Source organism: Bombus flavifrons, chromosome 7, assembly GCF_040668555.2.
Source record: "Bombus flavifrons isolate JBK064 chromosome 7, iyBomFlav1_principal, whole genome shotgun sequence".
Classification (NCBI taxonomy): domain Eukaryota; kingdom Metazoa; phylum Arthropoda; class Insecta; order Hymenoptera; family Apidae; genus Bombus; species Bombus flavifrons.
Genome location: NC_138448.1, coordinates 12,342,006 through 12,361,345, shown reverse-complemented (window position 1 = coordinate 12,361,345; position 19,340 = coordinate 12,342,006). Strand labels below are relative to the sequence as shown.

The 19,340-nt window shown below is 40.2% G+C and overlaps 1 protein-coding gene across 2 annotated transcripts in view; it reads right to left on the bottom strand.

Moving 5' to 3' along the window:
- Positions 1 to 19,340, bottom strand: part of LOC138181531 (glutamate receptor ionotropic, kainate 2) — a 152,286-nt gene that overhangs the window by 8,129 nt on the left and 124,817 nt on the right. The window contains exons 9-17 of one of the 2 annotated variants that reach the window (XM_069116379.1): positions 15,976 to 16,179; positions 14,869 to 15,072; positions 12,889 to 12,993; positions 12,119 to 12,376; positions 10,537 to 10,716; positions 9,358 to 9,495; positions 5,439 to 5,636; positions 3,307 to 3,532; positions 1,869 to 2,033 (exon numbers count right to left, since the gene is read on the bottom strand). In XM_069116379.1, the coding sequence (XP_068972480.1) occupies positions 1,869 to 2,033; positions 3,307 to 3,532; positions 5,439 to 5,636; positions 9,358 to 9,495; positions 10,537 to 10,716; positions 12,119 to 12,376; positions 12,889 to 12,993; positions 14,869 to 15,072; positions 15,976 to 16,179 (1,678 nt within the window). The remainder of the gene's footprint in view (positions 1 to 1,868; positions 2,034 to 3,306; positions 3,533 to 5,438; positions 5,637 to 9,357; positions 9,496 to 10,536; positions 10,717 to 12,118; positions 12,377 to 12,888; positions 12,994 to 14,868; positions 15,073 to 15,975; positions 16,180 to 19,340) is intronic. The other variant, XM_069116378.1, reaches the window with a different exon arrangement.

The window sequence follows — 19,340 nt, the reverse complement described above, 5'->3', positions numbered from 1 at the left end:
ATTCTCTTATCATAGACGAGTATTATAGTTAAGGATTTATCAAATTAGAGGGGATGTTATTTGAATGTAGATACATGTACAACTCATATGTTACAATACGTAAGAATGTAAAATTTGAAGTTCCTGCAGATGAAGTTCACGGTGAAATTCGAACACTCCTATCGTTCCTTCTCATCCCTTGTTTTACAAATAACCGGCGTGTCTTATAAAATGGTGATTAACAGTGGTGCAACTGAAATTTCACGAGGTGTATGAGAATCGTTTGTCCTTTTTCTTGTCTCGACGAGTACGTTCGCGCTGGTGGCAAAGTGGGTACTTATCTAAGTTGCAGGCCAGTCAGCGACAAGGAGCGAGAGGAGAAAAAGGAGAGAAAGAATGAATGGCAGGAATTCTCCGCTAGTAGGAAAAAAGGAATAGAAGGATACAAAGGACCGGCGAGAGAAAATAAAAAGCGAGGATCTGTTGTGACTTCCATAAAATCCGGAAAGGGTTCCACGGGACATCCAAGAAAAATTCTCCACGAACATCTCGCGAGATTTCTCTGAGCTTGAAAGCATTCCAAGTCTTGTGTTGCACTTCCGCCGTGTCGACACTTTACTCTCTTTGTTGGTGTTTGTTGTGTGAAGTGTTCGCAGCTAATGAACTGATTTTTCGAATCAAAAGAGCGTATATTGATTTTTGCTTTTTCTGTACAAATAGAAATAAATACCTAGAATTTTATATTTCATTCCCTTTCTTATCTCTCGATCGATATCCTTCCTTAAGTTTTGCAAAAGGGTTTTGGCAGTCTGGAAATGGCATGTTACGTAACTGTACTATATTTGATTGAAATCCATCCGTAGTTGATTATGTAACCTGACAGGCTCGCCGAAAGCCCACAAATTAAGTTAGTTACACACTGCACGGGATGCAGAAACGATCGGAACGAACCTAATGATTTCGACGCCATTGTTCCGTACACGTTTCATCGACCTCATTTACGTTGGTAAATTACAGAGTATAATTATAGCAAGTCTAGATCAACGATACTCAGTCATTCAAATTTTCAGGAAAATTCTATAGCACCATCTACCATTATATGTATATTGTACGGCTCAAATTCCCGATATGATCGTTATCGTGATTATTATCGAGAAATATCTTCGCTATTATTATACTTTAATAGAGAGACGTCAAGTAGATTCAGTTTTACTCGTATTATTTTATAATTACGTTTTTATTTCAACGTTTATTATTTGACGTGGACGTTTTATAGGGCTTCCAAATTATTTCGGTGAAACGAATTCATTTGGATCGACTCGTTCCGACATAGACAGCCGTTTTACGCCAGTGACATCGATGGCATTGTTTCGGTATTTCGAATTTAATTAACGGAACATTCGTTATATGAAAATTCTCCACCTCAAACATTTCACACCGTGCCAATTATGTTCTGTATAAAATCGTTTTCTCTATTCGCAGCAGGCATTGTTCGACACCGTTCTTCTCTGTCTATTCTTTCCAATAAAATCTGCAGTAAAAACAAATAACGAAACTTTTTATCATCAAAGGACACTACTATCGACAATTTCGAGTAGAGATTTTAACACTTCACCCGATATTTCAACCTTATCCTCCCTTCTCCAGTCTTCCTAACTAAATTTACATGAAGATAACTAACGAAACTTTTTATCATTAAGAAACATTACCGATGACTTGAAATAATATTATTCCAACTCTTCACACGATACTTGCTATCTCAAAATTGGACAAAGTTATCTCCATACCTTCTTTCCTCTTGGAGATAAATTACAGCTTTCTCACATTCTCGGCCTTCTTTTTAAACGCGGAAAAACATTGTCAAATTTGCTAATTCTCGTTGGGCTCACCGATATTTTCGACTCCCAGCGCGTTTGCTTTGCTCTCCTTGCTCTTCTCGTCCCGGTTGCACACATCTCCGGTATTTTTCCACCATTTATCGTATAGAATCTGGATCACGCCCTTCTCCTGCAGCTCGAGAATCGCCAGAGATATTTTATCCCTCCAGGGCGAGCCTGCATATAAAACGGCTTCGTTAGGCTGGTCAAGGAACCGGTGATCCCGTCTTTGAAACGTCCCGACTTCAGAGAAACGTCTCGAGAAGGTGGAATTGCTCCGACTGGTCCTTCTTAGTTCCCCGAGGCGACTACGAAACGGAACGGAGAGCTACTGGATCTCTTCCCTCCTCTCTTAATTCTTACGAATCGCTCATTCAAAGTCGAAAGACGTACGATAGCTTCCGCTCGCAAGCTTGCGAGAAAACTTGCGAATGTTCGTCACGCGACCGACGATTCGTTATTAAAAACGGACCCAAAAACGAGGCGTCGAAAGAGTGAGTTAAAACGCAGACACGTTATTCCAATTAAGAAATTGCTTAACGACCAGTCTCGTCTGACTATGTAGCAGTTGCGCGTAACTTTCAGCTCGTGTCTGCCCGCTGAGAAACCGAATTACACGGATTTAAAACTCGGACCCAGTGTCGTCTCGGCGTTAATTAAATCTCCTTCGACGGAAGAGCGCGCGAGCGACGAACTTCGCCGAATTTCGCAACGAAAACGCCGGATTTCTTAGTCGTCGTGTTTCTTTCCGTTTCACAGTCATTCAAGCGCGATTTTATACTCGGGCGAGTTACAAATCTTTGAACTTTACGGTGTTTGCCACGGAACGCTGTTCACGCCTTTCTTTCTCACCGCTTGCCACTAAATTCCGGTGCAATTTCTCGCGCTGCAAACCACCGCCGTGCGATATTAACAGCGAACGATATTTACGTGTTTGTTTCGCCGCGTAGCAAGTTTTCTTACGTGGTACACCGCTCGAACGGTACCAAGCCGGCCATTATATCGCGAAAGTGAAGCGTTCGACACGCTTTTGTACGCTTGCCAGGCTCGTTGTTTCGATTCACAATGCATGTGTGTTAATTAAGACCGCAAAACGTTAAACGCGAGAACAAAACGCGGCAAAGTGGTAGCATAATTTTCACGAAGCTAAACACCTTGAAGGATGTTTTATAACGCGAAGAAGCTTGCTTGCATTGCAACCCGAGCGATTACAAAATATTTTCTAAATAAACAATTGTGAATTTATTACTCCACCGGGAAAGAGAATGATATTTTCTGGCACGCTTTATCAAGAATTTTTCAACTTTTTTACACAGAGTGGATATGTTGGGGAAGAGTGAATTTTCCTGCGAGTATAAAAAAACGAAAAAAAAAAAAAAAAAGAAAATGGACATTTCTTTATGATTAGATCGAACCGCAGAAATAGGCTTCGATTGTTTTCCGATATTACCTTTCGGAGTGGCAATCCCGTAACCTTTGCTGTCCAACAGGCCGCCGATTTGCGTGAGGTTGCAATCTCGTTGCACAGCGTAATCGAGCATGGTGGATTCCATCAGGAAAGCGTAGTCACCCTCGAGCACTCTTTTCACTCCGTCCTCGTAGCTTTTCACGAATACCGATGGCGATTTCGTTTCCATGAACTCCCACATCTTTTTGTATATTCCAATCTTCGAGTCCTGTTATTGCAAATATTACAATTATCGTTTGCCTGTTTGCGTGTGCGTTTCTTAAAAATGCATATCATATCGGGACTACAGGTAATTTGGCACACTGTGATCGTATACTAATTTTTTATGAGAGGAGATTCAGTATCGCGACGTGTTTTCTGTTTAATTGTTCCGCAACTGGTTGTTTTCATTCTCATTGTCATTTGAATATTCGTTTCAAACAAGCGTAGAAGGAATTTCATTTTGCCCTATTTCGAATTAATCAAACACGTTTGTGAAGCATAGTATATCCGCGCTGTGTTTTCTGCCATTTAGAAATATAGAGTGTGTCTGTTTTATCTGGAAACACGCAGATACCTCGAAAACTACGAATAATACGAAAAAATGTTCGAAATACATGTTGCACGTTTTCGAACGGTAGATACATATCATGCCGATATTTATTATACTTTGCAATGATCTTGAAAAGCCATATAGAAATCACAGTTATATTTTAAATGGGAAGTATATCTTTTTATTCCATATTCTTGTTATCCATATCGAAATATTTTCGAAACACTACTCGTATTTTTTACATAAACTACTACCGAGATATTAATTCTGCCGGAGGATGGAATAGTATTTAGCATACAGACACACACACACACACACACACATACACACGTAATCGGCTCTTTTTCATAGTATACATAGTATATATACACCCGGTGGTGGTAGGTACATCAGGTAATGCCAATGCCTCCGGCATATCAAATTTAGGATTTAATATCTCGACAGTGGTTTATGCAAAGAATACAAGTATGTGGTGCTTTGAAAATATTTTGACGCAGGCTATAAGGATATAGGATAAAAAACATAATCTGCATAAGACTTTTCAAGGTTTTTGTATCACCCATAGTTCTCGAGATATTTACGTGTTTGCAGATAAAACGGATAGACTGTATACGTATCGGTGTATATTTTTTTCATGAGTATTGGTTACGAAATAACGAAGAGGATACAATGGACGCTACAAAGGATGCTTTTTTCAAATTTCTCCGATCGCGTTCCCAGTTATTCGAAAACGGCGCGTGCCGAGTTTAGTAATAACGTACGTCCTGAGAATAAATCAGTGACCACGGTGGTGCGCAAAGTGCTATTTCAATATCGCGATATTAATATAATTTAGCGGGTACGCGTTGTTGAAATGTCGTTTCGAATTTAATAACGTTAAAAGTCGGCGTTAAAGCTTGGATATTCGACGAATTCGCCGGTATGAAAGCTACCTCCCGTGATAATTAGTCGAATTTGTCTCTCATTATGAACGGTATGTTTATGGTTTTAATATTTCGAACGAATTATGAATATACGCGCGATTCACGTCCAACAAAGTATCCGTAAGACGCGGTTGGAATGCGAATGAAAATTGTGACTCTTGCAGAATGCTAGTTGCTACGTAGACAATGAGCCACGTGACGTTAATTAATATCAATGAATTTATATCTTTGTCTGTGTTGGAGAAAAAGAAGACCAAACGTGAGACTACGTTAATTCTATGATTCTATTGTATATACGAGAAGAAAGAGGACAATTATAAAACAAAATTTCTTCTTGTTCCTAGTTTTTGTTGCAATATAAAAAATTTTTATTTTGCATATCTGGACTTACATTACTTATACTCGGCATTTTTCGAATCTACCACTCAAATTCTACAAAAATTGGCTTGATTTAACTAGTTTGATCCTCGAGTATAGAATTTCATGCAGGTAAGTTTCAACACAACTGTGTTAAACTTTGCTTTAGTTGCTAACAACGTGTTCTAAACTTTTGCGTATCTGCGGAGATGTTCATTAAATCCGTCACTCACAACTTCTCGCATCTATTGATTCCGTATTTAAATTTCCTTTTAAACAATTTGATAATCTTTGATACTTACTCTGAAGAACGTCATCGTACTTCCACCCTCTAAAGTTCCATAGGAAATCTGCGTTTGTTCCGCGAGATCTGCCGCGTTCTCGATCGGCGTGATCATCCTCTCGACAGTGAGGAAGGCAGCCAAGTTCGCCGTGTAAGAGGAGATGATGATTAACGTGAAGAACCACCAGATTCCGCCAACAATTCTCGTGCTGGTTGCCTGATAATGACGATCGATAGGCCTCTTACGTAATGGAAAATTGCACCCCTCTCGCGAGCAATTCCTTCTCGGAAATCGTTCGAGCCGCCTCGAAATTGCAACCCTTTAACTACCGACCAAGTGGAATAGCGAAACAAGAAGTTGTTATTAGCCAATTTCTTTCATTTTTTTTCCAAATCGGATGCGTATAAATTTTTCACAATATCTATTATGAAATTTGTGTCATTCTATGAATTCTTCATATTGTTAAATATTTATTAATCCTTAAGTGAAATCCATATTTTCGTTATTATCACTATATAGTTTTTCAGATTACCCGATAATTTTGTTTATTAAATCATTATGTTTTAATTGTTGTTTTAATTAATTGTTAAAGTGGAAAATGTACGAACGCTGAAGCTTATAAAATTCTCCACTTATATTAAAGACTTTAAGAAGATTCATCAAATATAACGTGATGAAATATTTACGACGAAATATTGTATCGAAATAACTGGCGTTCGTCTGGCAATCGGTTTTCTTGCGAGTGTCGCCTCGATATCGCATCTCCGTGCCCCGGAAGCCCATAAAGAGCCTCGACGATCAATTGAAACCACGTCAGTGGAGCATCGAGGTCGGGAGACGATTTAAGAGCTTCGTGTCTCTGCTACGTTCCACTCGAAGAATGCAATATGCGGTCTCATTTACACCCTTCTGAGCCCACTAATGGCATATTTCGTTCCATTAGCCATAGTACCAAGTGGTTCATGCTAACGATTACCGTGACTCGAAACATTTCTTAATATGTAATTCCTTCTACTTTACGATATGAAAGATGTTATTCAAATTACCATATAAGTAAGTACTATACTTTCTTTATGGTAAGTATACAAATACCTACACGAGCCAGTGTGTGTTTTGCAGCCGCTATAGATCTTTCAAATATCTTCTACAAAGTATAATTTTCCTTGCTTTAATTTTCCTCTAGAAATATTTATAAAGACATTTGGCTGTTAACGCGAGGAAAAGAATGAAAGAAATGGAATAGAAGTGGCTGGTTTCGCTATACCCACCGCAGTAGAAAAGAAATTGCCCGTTTCTTGATATTTATTCATATCGCCAACGGTGTCGAGGCAAATATCTCGCAGACCGAGGATTACGCTGCTCTATTTTCTCTTTCGCCGTGTCACATCGCCGATACGACTTGGAAAATCTCTCGAACGATAAGTTTCCAGCGAGAGGAATTCTCGCGGTACCCGCGCGGCGCGAGCGCCTTCCCGCGCTTTCCCGTTTATTCCAGCATTTTCAATGAAAGGAGGGGATCGCGATCGCGCTTTAGCACTCTCGAATCCGACCTTTTTACGCGGATGTCTGGGATTCATCGAGTTCGCAGCCGCGTAGAATCGCTATTCTCCGCGGACTTCGCAACGACAACCCCGCATGTACACACATGCCACCAGAGCCGGCTAGCACCATATGTCGTACAGGTGTTTCTCGTCTCGTTAGAAACCATTTTCACCTCGCTGGGTATTATGTCTGTGGCCACAGGGAAGATTCAATTCAGTGGAAAAGGGTATATAGTAAACTCTTGGCGCACGAACAATTTCTAACTGTGTGTAATTCGGTACAAATTGGATTCCTTTTTGACTATTTCACATCTGCTTGGAAGATGGTGTTAATCAGAAGGGGTTCTAAAATAAATCTTATGCAGTTAGAGCGCTCTTATTGCTTTGCAACTACTTAGTGGCGGGTTTCGAAATTGCTACCAAGCGTGTAAGATGAATTAACCGCATCGTGGATCATGTAACGTTATTACATCAAGCTCGAGGCAAATTTTCAACTTACGCCCTATAAAGCATTTTAACCCCTGCTGCGAACGTAGCTTCATAAACAGCTATTACATGCAGTTTTTATCGCCGGACGTAGCACTTACGACGGACATGGCGATTATGAAATATGTTGTTGCAAAAATATGTTGTTCTCGAAGTTATCAACTGTCTCATCAAATATTTATGGCTCCATTTATGTAACCTACTAATCTATCAAACTTCGCACATGGACTAGAAAAGATTAAAAGCAAAGATTTCCCATAGTAATCTCGACTACCAGAGAAGTTCGTTGTCGAATTCTACGCGAAACTACTTGCTCCACGTTCGAACTTTTCCCGCGTAAAGAGGACTCACTTTCCCGAATGACGTGCAGAAATTTTCTTAAGCCTGCGAATGAAAACTTTTCAAATCGTAAGAAATCTGCTCTAGCGGTAATTCCGTTGGATTTAGTCGGACTAACAGGAAGAAGGAGAAGCTGTCAGCGGAAACGATACGACGGAAGTGAGGCGAACGAAATGTAAGGTGCTTGGCTGCTATGTGCATGCAGGGGTGACATGCGATCTCTCGATACTCGATCGTTCTGTTTCTATCGAGATTTCCTGTCGTGTTCGTCGGTGCAACTAAAGTATCCACGCTATTTCAATTCGTGCTACTTGAATGAGAAAAGATCTTTCGTCTGCTTAAGATCCTGCGCAATCGATAACAAAAAGAGATATCGCTAGGATGAATAAGACACTTTGCTCTTCTATTCTCAACGTGAAGTTAAAAGGCATACTAGACAAATAGAACGGTGAACATCCTCCAATTTTATCCGCGGATTATGTAAACGAATGTATCTGTTTCCTGATCTCCTTTTGTCTACGTTTAGAGTCACACGATGTACTCATATGGTGCTTGAAACATTTCTGCGCTTTGTACGATGTTTCTCGTTTGTTAAATAGGGAAGCTCGTTAGACTTCGTTCCATTTTATGGCTCGAGTTTGATGGATCATCTTCCTTTGAAACTTTTCGAAAAATGAGACCACTCGCTTTCACGGTCTTGGAAATATAATGAAATATTAGATAAACACGAGATTCGAAATACCCTGTCTTTGTATTATACTCTATGGGGTGTTTTTAATTCAAACATAACATACATTAAGTTCTCCAGGAATTCAGTTTAACAAACGGAATTAGAAACCTAATTTCTCCAAAGGAAGCGCATCAAAAGGGATGAAAACACTTCCACTGAGATTAAAAACAACGAAAACTAGTGTCCTCAGAAACGCGAGAAGAAATTAGAGAAACTGCATTCCCTTCGCCCCTCTCCCCCTACCCTTCAAAACGGACCGAATAAGACGAAACAAAGAAACCAGAAAATAAAGGCTAGAGCGAGGGCAAAGCTGCGTTGTTTCCGTAATTGTTTGGTAAATAAAACCGGGCTTTCCTGTGGCCCGGTCCTAAGCACGCAGTTAAGAGCACGCGGCTTGTGCCTCCACACTTGCTACCTTTATGACAATACTACGAATTTCACGAGGTCGTTTTAAATGCTCACCTTTATGGCGGATAATATCGTTACAAGATACAAGTTACTTTACAGTCTCGTGATATCGTTGTTAGCTCAGCTATGTGTCTCGAGATGTTTTTAGTCGATTTTAAGTCACGAGCTTTTTCATTCATTTTCATTCGTCGGATCTATACTGTATGTATCGCGAGTATGAAACCTATAAAATTTATGAATCGATCCGAGGAATCGTTCTTCCAACGATTCACGCGAGTGTGCCATTTCTTCGTCGAATAACGTTGGTTGTATATGCATACATTCGAGATGAATGGATTCGTAGAAACCAACGAGCTTCCGATTGTGTGTTACGAAGATTTTATTTGTGCAAGTGATTGTTCTCGACTGCCGGACTCTGTGGTGACACGTTTACCTTGGGGTTGAGATCGCTGCCCTGTTGCATAAGCGTGCCGACTGTAAACCAGAAGCTGTTGGCCAGGGTGAACTCGTTGACCGTTCTCGGTAGAGGAATGTCGTCGCTGTCAGGATCCAACGCGCTCACGTGACTACCCTGATGACATCGGGACCCCCGCCAAGTGGTGCGAAATTTCAAGGACAATTACACAAGCTGTCCGTAAGTAGTTAGCGGTTATTCGAGCGATCGAAAGGGTCGTGAGTATCGAATAGGATTGTTCAACAATACGACGTTTCTGATCGTGTAAATATTTTCACCGATTTTACAACTGACTAAGAATCTCTATGGTGGCTTTAGAATAATTTTCAGTATCGTAATAGTGACGCAAAAGAATTTCCACATTGAGATATTGCGAGGACTGCGAATACAACTTGAAATTTAATAGATCAATACGCAATCTAGTTATCATTTCTTCCACAGATTTGATATCCATTACAAAACTCACAAATATTAAATTTTGCAGTTATAGGGCATTGAATTTTAAATTTTGAATTGAAAATTGAATTTTCATTGCGAGAATTGTCAAATTCTTCTGAGATATAAACACTCTAAAGTTACTCTATTGAGCTCTAATTAGGCCAATATTGGATCCACAATTTGAGCATCATATTTCAGCACAGAGTTCTACGTATAGCTGTCAAGCACTGTAATGAATCCATACCTTCTACGTATTATAATTATCATGATATATTATAATTATAATATGATATATTATAATTATAATGATCTTCTAAACTGTCCTCGAATCATTGAAAATTGTAAAATCAATGTCCCTACCAGAAACATATGACGATACGATCTCCTTTATATATATCCTCGCAATACGTCGTTCACTACCTTACTGGTTTTAATTGCATTGCGTTAAATACCAACAACGCATTCATCTATTGATATATTTTCTCAAACTTGCCGTAGATTTAAGAAATTTTTATATCTCATCTTAATTCACAATTGAATTATAACTTATAATGTGTAATGCAATATTATATATTCTGTATGATGATGCTTTTTCTCCGCAAAAAAAGAAAAAAATTGAGATTGAAATTTTAATTCGTCTATTTTTTCACGACACCTTTCTGCGTCGGTTTCACTCGATTCAATTCCGTAGTCGATTAGCACCACTCGACGAGAGCCTACCTGTAGCGGACATTTGCAGCTTGGGCAGGGTGTCGGTTCAATCCATTCGTAAGGCGAGAATCTCGCCACTATCCAAATCGTTAGGGACACCATCACGTAAGCGCCCAGCATGGATAACCAAATCTCCACGGCGAGGGGATTCATGAACGAGAACAGCCTCGACGGCATTCGCCCGGAAACCTGCAGCAATTACACGTATTTCCGGATTACTAATCCCCGATTCTTCTCTCTATATCTCCCTCTACCCACTTATCGCCCAGTAAAGCCCAATCCATTTTCTCATCTGCCGATTTTCCCCTCGTTTCGTGGTCCCCAGGCGAAACCTTTCTACGTCTTTTCCGTGTCGTTTATTCACGATTTTTTCACGCGAAAAACCACTTTTTCGAGGATAACTGTTTCAGCTACGTTCCTCTGTCAGCCTCGTGAATGGCAACGCAAGACGATCCTTTATCTCGCTGAGAAATCGGAGATTCCGTTTTCTATTCTTTGGCCCGTCACTAGCCACGGAATACAATAGCCGGTCTCAGCATACTGCAGAAGTTTAACCGGTAGACGGATTCCTTTATCCTCTCGTTTCCCTTTTTTCTCCGGTCGTTTCACCCATCAGACGAAACTGGAGCGCGAATCATCGTGATTTGGGCTGCGACTCGAGCGAATATGGACCGTAATACGGTTCGTTTCTAGCCCAGCGTTTTCGAATGCCATCGAGAGTCCGCGGAAACCGCCGACAATCGGGTGCTCCCAGACGTGACAGCTTCTGATTTCTGTTATTCGCTCGACGAAAGATCATCGATAAGTATTGGAAGATGGATCCGAAGGACCAGGTGGAACTAAATCGACAGCTGGATTCGCAAAATTGTTTGTGGATTCTGTACAATATTTACGAATTTGTTGATCTTGTATGAATGAAAAAATTGTATTCCTGTTGGGTGTGTCACTTTTCTTGGCCAAGCATCGTCAGGGTAATATAGTGATATAAATAAGAAAAATATATTGCATAAGGTCACTTAGAAAAATTGCGAGAAAAACATGAAATTCGGAGGGGAATGTTAATGGATCCCGAGATTATCGATAGAACATTAATAGCGATAAAATATTAATATATTATTCCAGCATGTTTATTTCGATTTTGTTTTATCTTGATAAACCGATCGTATTAATTCGTTACACATATTAATATTTACTCTGTATCCTTTTCTTTAAAGTTACTTACACATAAAATGATATGAAGCCAAGTGATATGAAATCGAACGACGTTTGAAGGCTAGATATGGTCCGCATCGTATTTTCTACTTTTCTTATAGCTCTCCAATAAGTCTTCAAACGACCTACATTTCTACAATCATAGAACATCCTTTCAAAGCTTTAGAGCGGAATACAACTGAGACACCTTGTGTATGACATTCTTATCTGTTCCTTTCGATTCGACCATCACTCCACAGAAATCCCCTAAGAATCCACAAACTTCGGAGCAGTTATAAAAGGAGCGGGACAAGGGTCTGCGTTTAGTCTGGGGCCCTCGTGACACGAAGTAATTGAACGGCAGAAATAGCCCAGTGACGGAGCATCTCGTTGAATGTACCTTGGGGTTGAGCCCGCTGCCCTGTCTGAGGAACGTGCCAGTGATAAACCAGAAGCTGTTGCTGACGCTAAACTGGTTCTCGACGATGTCGCTCTCTGCCAGACACGGGTGTGGATTGTTCCACTCGTACGGGCTGAATCGAGCCATAACGAAGAGGGTGAAGCTCACCAGCATGTACGCGGCCAGCACGTACAGCCAGATCTCCACGGCCAGCGGGTTCATGAAGGAGAACAACCGCGTTGGCTGGCTGGAGGGCACCTAAATTACGTTACGCTACGATTTTAATTAAAACGGATCCCATGCCACTCTCCCGCCGTACGGCGGGCCTTTTTCTCAGCAACGTTCTACGCTGGCGAATCGATTTCATCGAGAATCTCGTCTCTATCACGACTCAATCCAATGCCGTACGAAGAGTGCAAAAGAGTTTCACGATGATTCGTATCGCTTGGAATCGTATGGAATTGTTCATAGAGAAAATATAATTATGAGCTGCTCAAAAGCCATATCGATCAATTATATGAATTGAAAAGTATGGCAAAGTGGTGATAGAAATACTGTTTTTGTAAATTTTCCCTAGAAACGCCGATCTTGTATATAGTTAGTGAAATTAAGATGCTTACGGGTCGTGGAATTGATCAGTTTGGATTCTGAGTGGCCCGTACGAGATCGAGATTCTCGGAGATTGGTATATGTATACTACATTGCATCGTGAATGGAAGTTACAAGTTAGTTCATCATCATCGAATACACGAACGATAACAGCGACTCACCTTAAACAGAATTCCGATACCGAGATTCATGAACGGCTTGGTGAAATCTATCACGCTCTCCCGAGCGTAATTGATCGTCATAGACGCAACAGCCAGGTCCGCTCTCTGTGGGCAAAAGGGAAATTTCTCGCATGAAAACGGAGAGTTCTCTGTCTAGTTCTGCACGTTTCGTCGAACACGACCCGTCCGAAAGTTCAAATAGAAAATACTCGAAATTGAAATTCATTGAACGATACCTCATCAGTATTGTCTGTGACTACAACTCAAAACGAAGATTCTTATATGCATCACCCTCGGCATAATATTTTTTAGTAGCAGTAAAAAGAAGGAAAGCGCGGGCGTTGTTTGTCGTTCGACGAAAATCATCGACAAAGACTCGTCTGGCAAATGTTCACCTAGGCAAACGTTTGCCTTGCAAAATAGCGAATGCATCTTTTATAAGCAGACCTGAACCTGGTACAGTGAGGTCACTGGCGATGACGTCTTTCCTTCAAGACGGTCTACTTACAGACCTGCCGGTTTCTAGGTTAAGGCGGCAGGCGCTTTCATCGTGTACAGATTGCCCTGCATCTTTTATGAACCGGCAATCTTCGAAATCCACCGTCCATTTGTATCGCAGTTGCGGTTAGACGTACGAAATACGGCCACGAGCCATCCGCAACCTTGGCGCCCCAAGGCGCGACGCTTATCTTCCCACCACAGAAAATACTCAGCTTTTTTTCCCCTTTCATCGTGCATTCTCGCTTTTATATCTTCAACCTTGTACACGAGCATTTCTGTCGCCTTAAGTTACGTCTTTTGTGTGGTACGTCATTCGGTCGATGTCAGACCAAATACAGGATTATACTACTTAGGTCCGAGACCTTCCTAGTTTCGTTTGCTCGCCCGTAGGATGAAATATGGTATTGCTTCGATCGAATCATTTTGTATTAGATATTACCGTTAAGAGGATGGAATTATAGGTAATAGAAATTACAGGGAATTCAACGGCAGTTTAATAGAGCGCATTGCGTTGCAATAGCGAACGACTAACGGCGATGTAATTAATTTCTGTTGGATCTTTAATAATTCAGTATAATATCGTGTGTACGGAGAGCTTTACCGTGGATTAAACTCGACGAATTTTTGCAACGGGGTATTAATATTCCAGGAAAATCCTTGGTCGAACCAATCGATAGTAACGGCCGTGGCTAGATGCCTTTATAAATTATCCGACGGCTGTTAGAGCAGTCGGCTACATGAGATTCTAACTTAATAACCGTGTCCTTTTACAATTCAGATGTCATCTGGTAACATCTGCCCGATGCGATGGTCTCTATGAATTGGAATATCCGATACGTGGCTGCCCGTTAGAAAACGCCAAATTAGATGCTCCTCTCAAGCTCCGAGCATGCATAATGAAAGTCTAGACGGGATGGATTTATTACGACAGCATCGGGCCGCTACTTTGCATATAAAATTGTCCGCAGCTCTTCCTCCCGCGTCTGTTACTTTTTTCTTTCCTTGCTCGCGAAGACATACAATTTCATCGAATCACCTTGGTAACAGAATGCGCGCTTCGAGCAAACATGATAAGATATTTCCTCTTCTGTAATAAACTTTGCATTGACAGTCGAACAATCAGTTTGTATACTGTATATTTTGCGTCTGTCTGAAAGCTTTCTTTTCGCGAGAAACATTAAAAATCTGTGATTTTGAAAGATTTGGTGGTTCTAGGGTTGAATTCAAGCATATATCGAAACCAAAAATTTAAATCTGTAATTTCTAACTTACGTTTTCCAATTTTTTAGAATATTCTTCATATTCTGCTCTTCTGCTCTCTACTGTTGTTTCAGACTAATTTCGCGATTAATCCACCGTAGCATTTTGACAACTTTATATACAGTTTCTGTTTAATATCGATCACGAAACGCATAACGTCAACACAATTCACAGACACGACAGAAATAATGTGTTTTCCGACTGTGAGGAGAAGTTTACCTTTTCCATAAGTTCCCTAACGATGCCGTTCCATTCCTTGGTTTTCGGGTCGTAAACGCCATACATATGATCGGGGACTAGTCGTATGGCATATTGGAACCCGACCTGACCTGCGATCCACTTCAGCAAATCGATGCAGAACCCCTCGAACCTTGCGTTTCCCGTCAGATTCTTGTCTTCCTTTACCATGACGTACGGTTTTTCCTGCGAGAAGATAAGATTCCTTTGATGGATCACCCGCACGCGAGTGTCGTAAGATAAACAGACAAACGAAAGGGAAGAGCGAAATGGAAAAAGGAAAATGGCAGCTACGAAACTTGGCTAGGGGATGGAACTCGGCTTTCTTTTATCCAAGAAGAAGATTCTTATTCAACGATAAGAACCGGCATCGACGGTATGGAACGTATAGCGTTTGGTGTCATTCGGCGTTCTAATTCGAACGATTCGAATGGAAGCTTCTAACTCTACTTTTCTCTCTCCTTTTCTCGTCCTTTTCATCTTGGAAAATGGAGAGGGCGGGACTACGTCGTATCTTCGCGACGATTTCTTTCTGACCATGGAACCGAGTGAAATTAGTTTCTTTCGAGGAAACAGGCTTTTCTGCTCCTGACCAGTAGGAAAGGATATTCGAAAGGTAAATAGCGTATAACGTCGTTATATTTATTATTGAGAGAAACGACGTCTTGAAAATTATTATTCTGTTAAATAATTAATTTAGATGAAAAACAGGTTTGAAGAGTCATGCTAACTTCGTTATTTCTTACCGAGGTAACGCTTAACTGCATATTTAATAACATATAATTACCATTTAAGATCATTGAAGAATTCTTTAAAAAATTGAAAAGAAATATGTAAGGACCAATAATGTTCTTCAAGATTATGTCTCGTTCAGACCACAAAAATTCTATAAAGATAGGACTAAAAGGCTGATGAAACGTGAAAGAAAATAATAGAGGGTGATAGAAATTATATAGTACAATGTAATAAAACTTATTACGAACTTCACGTTTGGTACAAAGTACTATATTGACTCGATGATGTCGTACGGATAGTGTTTCATGAGGAACGTAATGTGGCAGGCGCTTACACGAACATCCTACTAATTACCTCTCTCGTCATAACGACCAGGGTGATATTAGTGGCGGTGGTCTCGTAAAAAGCACCAACGTCGGTCACGTTAACGCCCGATCCGGGTTTCCACTCGCCCACCTTCACCAGCTCCTCCTTCTTCAGTTTCAGCAGGTCGAGTTTGAAGTTATTACGCTTCCCTTCGTTGAACTCGATATGTCCGGTTAGGCCGTGTAAACCTGCCTGCGAACAGAAATGTTCGTAACCCTAAATTCCACGTTGAAATGATTCTTCCATTCGCTTTTCTTCTATAAGTTTACTCAATACCATTGAGAAATTGTATAAGAAAGTACGAAAAACTCCTATACAAAGAAATTTCTATCTTATAATCGAGAATTTTGTACCTCTCAAAATTTTTCTGCAAATTTCTCGCGACCCAGATTTTCCTGAATTGAAACATCATTCTCGTCAGATGAGAATTTCACCAAACATTTCCGCAACAATGGATAGCCAAGCTTGGACTTGTTTCGTGTGGCATAATTAATCGTCGGATCGCGACTCGACCGCTCCAATTCTCCAGCGCATAATCACTCGATAATGAGACAACGTGTCGTTGTTCAATGTTCCAGCAAATTACCAATAGTCTCTCTTCAACGTACCTTCTACTCTCTGCTTTTGCACATGAACGATCATCGTCTACAATGCGGGTACGTGAAAGAACTTTGGAAATCCTCTCCGTTAATTACCACTCGGGAATCGTGGTCTGCTTAATTTACGAGATGTTTTTTTCGTAGAATCGTCAGAATTGCCCGGACCAAATTTCGACCAATTATATCTTCCGACTAGTGTTTTTATTGGGCTGGTGGCTCGAGTTTCACGAAACAGCGTAACCCAATTTCTTCGTCGTTTCGACCAGCTATCGTTTTCGTGGTTCCACGAACTTCGTGGGAGACAATGGGAATTTAATCTCTGTTCTTTTCTGGTTTTTGTCATCACTCGAATCTATTGTAGTTTCATGAATTTTAATTCCTTTCTTTACAGATTATTTTTTTCTTTCAGACGGCGTGGAATTATATAATCACAAGGGGTCGATTCTAAGTCTTCCGTAATATGACGCGCTTGTTTCCCGAATCGTATTGGAAAGTACACCGACCGGAAGTGACCTATACAACGAGCATCGTATATCGCGAACCCATGCCCTGCTACTCATCCAGCAGATTCGTCTGTTAATTGCTTTTGCATCTACGCCCATGCCTGTAAAATCGTGAACCCGTTTTCACGTACCAACTGTCCTGGAAACAGGAACAGGCCGATCTTTCGACTGTTTTCGCCTCGTCGAATGCTTCGGGCAACTTCACTTCGAAGGTACATCGATGACTTGAATAAATCTCGAATAAATTGGTATTATATTTTCTGGTACAAGTATTTCATAACAAAATTGGTATTTTAATATTTTATGTTCCATTTTTTTTTAAGGTATATAAAGCGTGACAGGTAATTCTAAGCTGTGGAAAGTGATTTATGAGAAGGTGTTTCGGAAAATTTATATTTTTGACAGATAAAAATATCACAGCTTCTGTTTTCTCACTTTTCTAATATTACTTAGCAAACAAAATACCTCGTGCGTGATCAATTATATCTAGCTTACGAATATTTATGCAAATTCATATTTCAATTTGCTTCACCATCTAAATATTATACGAGTACTTTGGTTATATAGTGAATATGCATTTATAATATATTCTATACATTTTTGAACATTTGAATTATGCATATATGCATAAACATACGCAGTTTCGTCGGACCATTTGTATCTTTAATTCTTTAGCCAGAGATAAATTTTAACAGGGGGACTTATACTTTCATTGCGGCTCCTCTAAATTTGCTTGCAAATCTTCTGCATCGCGTGCTATATTTTAGCTATCCGCTCTTTTATCCTAGCCTAGCAACGCTTCACTGCAGACAGCAACGAAAACGTGAACAAGAACTTGCAAAGTTATATCATCCTTGTAAATTTCTCTCGAGCTTCGCGAGCTAGGCGAGGTCGAGGTTATAGGCAAACACTTTCGTGTTTGCTCGAGGAAAAATCAGGTGCGTGGAAGAAATACCAAGCAGTGGAAAAGCAATATCGCTATCAAAAATCTTTCGAGACTCGTAAAACTTGATTTTCAACTTTTTTTCGAGGCTGCACAAGAATGTCTTTTTGAGAGCTCGTTGACCACCGGATGTCTGGCCACAGACGTCCGCTTCCCCATTGACGCTCGGAGCGAATATTTGCTCTGTTCTTAGAATCTTTGTGCAGTTTTATATTTATACTTTATGTTTTATTTTTAAGTTTATGAATTTGGAATTTTAATTTCTTCAAGATTTTGTTCAAATTGCGATCTGTAAATGCTTACCTTTAGACTAGTGTCATTGACCAAATCTGTACTTGAATATAACGTCATGGTTGCTATTTTTTGTACTATGTGTTAACGATGAAATGTGTAGTTCAACCTGTAACACAAACGTCACTCTTGCTCGTTTATTTCACAGAGAAACCTCATGTTTCAGATTCGTTTGCAAAGATTTCAAAATATCTCGCTTATCACCGGCTCGGTGTCATCATCCGCTCGGCGTAACTTCGTTCGACCGCAATTTGTTTAGCCAATGAAAAAATTGTAACGTGCCACGGGCCCGGTTATAGTTTGACCACGCGGAACACATATAGAACTAACTAACTCGATAAAAGCCAGTCAGTGTAACGTACTAGATTGTATTAAAAAAGAATCGATAATTTACAAAGGTCTACAAAATAGTGGTGGAAAATGTGTGCATGAGAAAAATATTTTGAAAAAAGTTACCACGCTTCCCAGGATCGCTGCTATTCGACAGAACGAAGCGAATTTTCCCGAAACTTCCTCTCGAAAGTTTGTCGAAGAAAGAGAAACTTTATAATGGAAGAGCAGAAGAAAAGAGAAAAAGTACCTGGCTAATATACAAAAAACTACTATTGTACAGTTTTGTGAATTCTATGGCACACGTTCTCCGGTTCGAGGACCTGCAACCTATTTCTGACGTGATGTCGTTGCGTTTCCGGTTTTCTTTCACTGGCATCTGTCAATACGATTTTCATGCCATTGAAAAGGTACAGACTGATCGAAGGGGTCATTCATCCTGTCGTTCACTTCTAAAAATAGCCGCGTCGTTTTGCATTTCAATTTTAGAATCGTAGATGACGAGAACCCCCGTGTGAACCGATCAACCTGACGAATTCGATTTTCTGTCAGACGTCTCGATTTTCTATTTTTCACACCTGGTGCTCGAAAATTTCCGAATTTGGATTAAACAAAAGTAATTTGGCCCAAATGAAAATATTTCATGAGATTTTTCTTCCGTTTAAAAAGTGTCCCAATCAAATTCGG